Here is a 7880-nt window from a genome sequence, read left to right as displayed (position 1 = left end):
TGCTCCGCGGGGGCGGGGCCCGGCCAGCCGGGACCGCCCCCGGCCCCGCCGCTCCCCGCAGACACGCGTTTATGCCTTTGCACTCGGTGCCCTGTCTGGCCAGCCGGGAGCGCCGGGGAGGGGCCGCGGGATGTTAGCTGGCAGCTTTGGGAGTTGGGGGAAGCCCTGGATTGGACCCCTTCCCAGGAAGGTGGGCAGGGGTCCCGCGTGGGAGGAGCTGTTGAGACTCCTGCCCCCTCAAGGGCAGACCCCTGTCCCCACTCTGAGCTCGGGGGCCCCTTCCTAGGTAGGGGCCATCCTGGGGGGCCTCACTCACATCTCACACCCTTGAGTCCTTTCTGGCGGCAGCACCCCTCGCCTCCACTCGGCCCTCTCTGTGGCCCAACCTGGGAGTCCAGTCCCACCTGAACTAGGGGCTGTGGGTCCTGCCCTCTGGGGTGAGTGACCGGTGACTCCCTGCTCAGAACAGAGGAAGAAGTACTCCAACTCCAACATCATCATGCATGAGACCTCCCAGTACCATGTCCAGGTGAGGCCAGCTCCTGAGGAGCACCCCAGGGTCCCTGGGCAGGTGTGGAAACCGAGGCACGGGGAGAAGTGGTCAGCCCAGCTTCTGATCCCCACGGCAGGCAGCCAGAGCCAGGGGCTGCCCCACGCCTGTCCCAGTCCCGGGAAGGTCACGGCCTGGGGGACACAGGAGCCCTGGAGCTATGTCAGGGGAGCAGAGATGCCGGTGGCCAACACGGGCCAGGCAAGGACAAGCCCTGGGGGCTGCTTGGCAGCGTCCGATGGGAAAACCCTGCGGGAAGGAACCTGTCATCCTGGCCCCCAAACAAAGAGCTAGATTAGGAGGCAGAAGATGCGACATAGACACACTTACTGGGCTCCTGCAGAGAAAGCCTCTCACGGCCAGTTCTGATGGGTTCAGGGAGAGTCCAGACTGGTTAACTGAACTCAAGACCAGCTGCCAGCTCAGGAGTGTTTTTATTCTAGGTCAGTTTTGATTCACACTTAGAACTCCGGAAATATGTTTTTTAAGTGACCTTCCTGGTTCCTAGCCACTGTCCAAACCTGCAGAACAACAGGGCTAAGAATGGCTGAGAAGGGAGGAAGGGGGGGCTCGGACCAGGAAGGGGGGCCCTGGACCGGGAAGAGGGGCCCTGGACCGGGAAGGGGGCCCCGGACCGGGAAGGGGGGCCCTGGACCGGGAAGGGGGGCCCTGGACCGGGAAGGGGGGCCCTGGACCGGGAAGGGGGGCTTGGACCGGGAAGGGGGGCCCTGGAGCGGGAAGGGGGGCCCTGGACCGGGAAGGGGGGCTCGGACCGGGAAGGGGGGCCCGGACCGGGAAGGGGGGCCCTGGAGCGGGAAGGGGGGCTTGGACCGGGAAGGGGGGCCCTGGAGCGGGAAGGGGGGCCCTGGACCGGGAAGAGGGGCCCTGGACCGGGAAGGGGGGCCCTGGACCGGGAAGAGGGGCCCTGGACCGGGAAGGGGGGCCTGGACCGGGAAGGGGGGCCCTGGAGCGGGAAGGGGGCCCTGGAGCGGGAAGGGGGGCCCTGGACCGGGAAGGGGGGCCCTGGGCCGGGAAGGGGGGCCCTGGACCGGGAAGGGGGGGCCTGGGCCAGGAAGATGAGGACTTCCCTCTCCATAGAACCCCCATGCCCACAGAAGCAGGCGAGTCACTACCTTCTGAGCCTCAGGAGACACTGGGAGTCCCTAGGGTCTTGAATCGGGCTGTGTTCAGGGAGCGGCCCTCCCTGCCAGGCTGGGGACCGCTGCTGGCGCAGGTCCAAGGTCAGGGCACTGAATGGGGACAGGTCAGCTCGTCCCCTTCCTTCCCGGGCAGGACAGCTGCCTCTCTCGGGGTTGGGGGCGGGGGGGACTTTGCCCTCCTTGGTGAGCAATCACCTGTGCCGCTGGGGCCTCCCAGCCCTTCTGAACTTTGGTTCAAGCTAACCTGTGCAAAGACCCCAGGGGGCACCTCTCCTGCCTGCCCAGCAGCCAGCAAGGCAGGGAGAGTGAGCGGTCTTGCCTGCCTGTCCCAGATGAGGAAGGAAGGCCCAGAGAGAGGGTAAGAGGTGGGGGCAAGATCAGACCCACCTGTCGGAGAGGGGGTGCTAAGGCCTCTAAGCTGGCGTACAGTAAAGCTGAGGGTGGGGGTGGCGGTTCTGTTTCAGGTTTGAGTCACTGCCAACATGGTCAGGACACGTGAGCATGTGGCCCACAGCTCCGTCACCCCAGAGCTCACTGGTACTGGCCCCGGCGGGCGGTCTTCCCCACCGCCGGCAGCACTGCTCTCCTACACCTCTGAAGCTTTACTTTTTGGAGAATCCCTCCCCTCCCATAATTGAATTCACATAGTTTATAACGCCTTTGTTCTGCTCAGTAACCTTGTTTCCAGAAAGCGCAGCGCGCCTCTTTGTATACTCTCTACCTCTAGGCTGCGGGGAGGCGGGGTGGGGCAGGGCCTCTCCACCAGCTGTGCCAGGCCCCTGGCGACCCTTCCACAGCCCGCTCTGCACATCCGCCTTCCTGCCAGCTGGGAGTCCTTGGCGCACATCGTCAGGTGTGTGGACGAGAAATATCTGCTCCCAGTCTGGCTTGGTGATTTAACCTGACTTGAGGAGCACAAGTGTTTCATTTTGATGATGTTCAACCGTATCCACTTTTTCTTATGGTCAGGGCGGTTTTGTTGGGGGGGGGGCGCGTGGAGGGTGAGGAGGGGTCATTGCCTGACCCAAGGCTCTGAAGAGCTCTTCCTGAGTTTTCTTCGAGAAACTCCAGGGTTGAGGCTCTTACACTTAGGCCTATGATCCATTTGAAATTAACTTTTGGGTGTGAGACTCAAGGTTTTCCCGCGTTGCGATGCGCAGCCGTGTGACCACTGTCCTCCCGTTGACTCGCTCGGTGCCTTTGTCAAAAAACGTGTAGTTGAATGTGGATGGGTCTGTCTGTGGACGCTTCTGCTTCACAATCTTTCACTCGAGGCAACTGTATCACCAACTTTGAAATCAGGCAGTGGGAGCCCTCCAACTCTACATTCTCCTCAAGGTTTTCTCGACTATTCCAAGATCTCTGTGCTTGCTTTTACGTTTTAGAACCAAATTGTCCATTTCAATCCCTTGCCCCCAGAAAAGCCCGCCAGAACTTTCACTGGCGTCGAGTCAAAGCTCTGCATCTCCGTAGCGCAAACTGACATCTAAACGATCCTGACTCTTTCCCGCCTGTGGACGCAGGGGCTTCTCTGACTTCTCTCATAGAGTGTGTGTGGTTTCCACCGCGGAGGACTTGCGCGTCTTTTCTTAGAACGTTCCTTAGGTGTTTGACTCGTCGACACTGTTGTAAATGGTACTGGTTTTTCTTTTAAAGCCATTTCCCAGTTATCTGCGGTTAGCGTGTGGAGGAACCGTTGGACTTCTGTGCGGTGATCGAGTGGACCGGGACACTGAATTCACTGGTTCACGTTAGTGATTTGCGTGTAGATTCACTGAATTTCCTCCGTGTACAACCAGGTAGTCTGAAATACAGCGCCCACAATCCTGTTTGGAGCCACTTTACTTTTGCTGCTTCGTTGCCTGCCTGCGATCAGGAGTACAATACCGCGGACAAGCCGCGAGTGGACATCTTTGCCTTGGGTGCAATTTTAGAAGAAGATTCCAGTATTTCCCCGCTACATATGCTGTCGTTTTTGTAGATGCATTTTATCAGTGAGGAAACTAATGTCCATTCCTTGTTTGCTGAGAACTTGCATCATGAAAGGTGTTGAACTTTGTCAATGCTGTCTCTGGATCTTCAGAGATGTACTCCCTGCTGTTACTGTAAGTCAGTCACACTGACAGATTTTTCTGCATGAGGAACGAACCCTGCGTTTCTGGGATCAACTTCATGTGGGCACATGCATTCTTCTTTTTACGTGTTAATGGACTAATTCGCTAATAGTTTGTTGAGCAAGTTTTGCATTAGTGTTTTATTAGAGATGCTGGTCTGTAATTTTTCTTTTAGTGCAAAGCCTCAACCGGTTTTGGTGCTAGAATTATGGTGGCCTCAGAAAACGAGTGAGAAAATATTCCCTCCTCTTTGGTTTTCAGAAATCATTTGTGAAAGATTGTTTTTCTCTCTTAAGTATTTGTCAGGATTCACTTGTGAGGCCCTCTAAATGCAGGGTTTTCGTTGTAGGAAGGTCATATATGTATATACGTGTACTTTAGAGAGAGCACGCGAGAGCGCACGCATATGGTTTCTTTTCCTTAGAAAGAGAGTGCGGACATAGATCTAGACAGATTTGTTTTTAGAGAGTGAGAGGGTTCCCGTACGCATGAGAGTGGGGGAGGGGCAGAGAGCGAGGGAGAGAGAGAATCCCCAGCAGGCTCCAAGGTGTCAGCGCAGAGGCCAACGCGGGGCTCACGCCTAGGACCCTGGGATGGTGACCTGAGCCAAAATCAAGAGGTGGATGCTTGACTGAGCCACACGGGCGCCCCTCTTTTGGGTGATTGATAATGTGTGTTTTCTCTCTTGTTTTGTTTCCTTGATCAATCTCGCTAGGGTGTATCACTTTCATTAACCCTTTCAGAACCAACTTTGGGCTTTGTTGATTTTTCTCTATTGTTTGTCTGTTTCCTTTTTTGGTTTCTGCTCTTAATTTCCTTCCTTCCACTTACTTTGGGATTTATGTGTCTTTTTCTAGTTTGTTAAGGGAAATGGTTAGATCCCTGATATTAAATATTCCTTCTTTTTTGAATGTTTATTTTTGAGAGAGAGAGAGCATGTGCAAGGCGGGGGAGGGGGGCAGAGAGAGAGGGGACGGGGGCAGAGGCTGCAAAGCAGGCTCTGTGCTGACAGCAGCGAGCCCTACGGGATAGAACTGACAAACTGTGAGGTCATGACCCGAGCCAAAGTCAGACACTCAACCAACCGAGCCCCCAGGCGCCCCAAATAGTCCTTCTTTTCTTATATTCATTTACCGCCGTACACTCCCCTCCACGAACTACGTTAGCAAAATCCTGCAAGGCCGATGCCCACGCCTTTACTGTCATTCCGTTCAGAACAGTTCTTTCCGGACGACCTGTCTCTGTCCGTGCATTTACAGCTACGACCCCCGCCCCCACGCTGCTTGTGCTGCGTCCCCTGCCTTGTGCTGTGCGGTGTTTTTATTTCTGAGTATTTTCTTACTTCTCTTGTGACTTCTTTCACCTGATGGTTGTTTACGTAGGAGTGGGTTGCTCAATCTCCCAATTGTTTGAGCATTTTCTGTTTATTACATGGTTCTGATTTTTATTTTACTACCACGATGGTCAGAGAGCACACACTGCGGGGTCTGGATCACTTGAAATGCACTGAGACTTGTTTCGCGGCCGGGTGCGTGGTTTTGTTGGGTTTCGTCGTGTTGTGTTTTGCTAACAACATGTGCTTTGGGGTCACCCAGCCTCCCGCTGGCGGGTCAGCTGCCTCGTCCCGCCGCCCGTCTCCGCCCACCCATCTCTCTGACTGCGGATGCTCTCGCAGGTTGGGACCACCCTTTCTTGTCACACTCAGGGCTGCAGCGAGCATCCTGGTGCATGTGCCATGTTGTGCACATGTTCAGGTTCTCTGAGCTGCGACAGAGAGAGTGTGTTTGCCTTTCCAGGTGTCCCGGGCTTCTCCCCAGAGCACCCCGTGGGTGCAGGGGGGGGGGCCCACTTCTCTACAGCTAACCTGCAAGTGTTACCCCCAAGGAGCCGTTAGTGCTGGGCAACAGAATAGGTAAAACAGGGCACCTGGGGGGCTTGGTCGGTTACACGTCCGAGTGTTGATTTTGGCTCAGGTCATAATCTCATTGTTTGTGAGTTCGGACCTCGCGTCCAGCTCTGCTTGGGATTCCTCTCTTCTCTCTCTCTCTCAAAATAAATAAACTTTAGAAAAAAGGTAAAATGGGGCGCCTGGGTGGCTCAGTTGGTTAAGAGTCCAACTTCAACTCAGGTCATGATCTCGCGGTTCATGGGTTCGAGCCCCGTGTCGGGCTCTGTGCTGACAGCTCGGAGCCTGGAGCCTGTTTTGGAGTCTGTGTCTCCCTCTCTCTCTGACCCTCCCTTCCTCATGCGGTCTCTCTCTCTCAGAAATAAATAAAACATTAAAAAATTAAAAAAGAAAAAAGGTAAAACATTAAGCAGTTGATTCATCTCAGAAGTAATGTCAGGCTTTTACTCACAATTATTTTATTGATTGAGATTACATGCAATCTTCTGTATTAAAAAGTTAGTTATATTGATTTTCCTGGAGAGTCTCTGTTCGTATCTATTGCCAATTTTCTATTGGGGTGTTAATCTTTTACTTAGTCACGGATCTTTTTCATTTGTATATTCATTTATCATTGGCATTCTTAATAACTCAACAAAGTAGAGCCTTTAACAAAGTAAGAGCTGTCATTGTAATGCATGGCAGACTTTATAGATATTAAGAAAATTAGTCCTCACTATGTCTATTACATTTGCTTTTCCCCAATTTTTTTTTACTTCATATATGGTCTTTTTTTTTTTCCAAGCAGATGTTTATTTAAGTCACATTTCTTGGTCTTTTCTTCCGGGCTTCTAGGTTTTCTTCCCTGCTTAGGGGAAGTGCCTCTGTGAAGAAGGCCTTTCTGAGATTGTCAGGAATCATCCAGTATTTTCTTCTAGCACTTTTGTAGTTGGGTCTTGACCGCCTAGAGTTTAATGTAGTGTTTCCCCGGCTGCCGCATCATTGTTGACTGACTTCAGCCAAGGTCAATGGGACACATGGTGGGGGGGAGGTCTGGAGGGAGGAGGAGGAGCCTGAGTCAGGAGACAGAGGAAGGAGGAGGGTCCCTGGAATGGGAGGAGGTGGCTGGCCAAGAGGTCCCAAGGCCCACCCCACATAAGCCCCCCACATGGCCGTTGCGGCATATTCACTGAGGGCCTACTGTGTGCCAGGCACTGTCCCCGGCACTGGGGAGACAGCAGTGAACCCAGCAGCCAGAAAATAAATGAAGGAGCATATGATGCACAGCACAATGTCGGATCGTGATCAACAAAAACAAGGCAGGCCAGGGGCTGGAGAGTGATGCCGTGGCCAGGCAGGGACAGCAGGTCTGAGGGGAGCCCTGAACGAAAGGAGAGCTAGAGAAGAGTACGGGAGGCAAGGTGGGGGCAGACGGTGCAAAGGCCCTGCGGTGAGCCTGGGCAGGTCTTCTGGAGAACAGGGAGGCCAGCGTTCCTGGAGCCCAGCTACAGGAGGTGGGGAGGGGTGAGGGTCTGCGTAGGACTCCCAAGGGTTTTATCAGAGCGTGTCCACGGCCCCCAGACACCCACAAAGGCAGAGCACAGACCCTCCCCTAAGGTAGGGCTGTGTCTCCCTCCTCAGACCCCCCAGGGCAGGGATGTCCGCCCCCACCCCAGGCTCCTCGGCCCCGGGGGCAGCCTCTAGGCCCTGGTTCTGGGCGCTAGGAGGGCTCTCCGGGAGTGACCGTCCGCCCGCCCCCAGCACCTGGCCACGTTCATCATGGACAAGAGTGAGGCCATCGTGTCGGTGGAGGACGCCATCCGGAAACTGGTGCAGCTGAGCTCCAAGGAGAAGGTCTGGACGCAGGAGATGCTGCTGCAGGTCAACGACCAGTCCCTGCGGCTGCTGGACGTGGAGTCCCAGGTGCCCGGCGGCAGGGCTCCGNCGGGGCCCGGGTTCGAGGCGCCCCTGGGGGTCGCGGGCGTGTGACCCGGCCGAGCCCACACCCGAGCCCCCTGCCCCCCAGGAAGAGCTGGAGAACTTCCCGCTGCCCACCGTGCGACACAGCCAGACGGTGCTGGACCAGCTGCGGTACCCGTCCGTGCTGCTGCTGGTGTGCCAGGACTCGGAGCAGAGCAAGCCCGACATCCACTTCTTCCACTGCGACGAGG

General features: G+C 55.5%; 1 protein-coding gene across 1 annotated transcript in view; it reads left to right on the top strand.

Moving 5' to 3' along the window:
* EPS8L2 (EPS8 signaling adaptor L2) overlaps positions 1–7880 on the top strand; it is a 16751-nt gene that overhangs the window by 3093 nt on the left and 5778 nt on the right. The window contains exons 4-6 of the mRNA XM_077773381.1: positions 465–529; positions 7471–7632; positions 7736–7880. The exon at positions 7736–7880 is cut by the window's right edge and continues 195 nt beyond it. Of these exons, the coding sequence (XP_077629507.1) occupies positions 465–529; positions 7471–7632; positions 7736–7880 (372 nt within the window). The remainder of the gene's footprint in view (positions 1–464; positions 530–7470; positions 7633–7735) is intronic.

The sequence above is a fragment of the Crocuta crocuta genome, unplaced genomic scaffold (assembly GCF_008692635.1).
Source record: "Crocuta crocuta isolate KB4526 unplaced genomic scaffold, BGI_CrCroc_1.0 scaffold1161, whole genome shotgun sequence".
Taxonomy (NCBI): Eukaryota; Metazoa; Chordata; class Mammalia; order Carnivora; family Hyaenidae; genus Crocuta; species Crocuta crocuta.
This window is presented reverse-complemented; position numbering and strand designations above follow the sequence as displayed.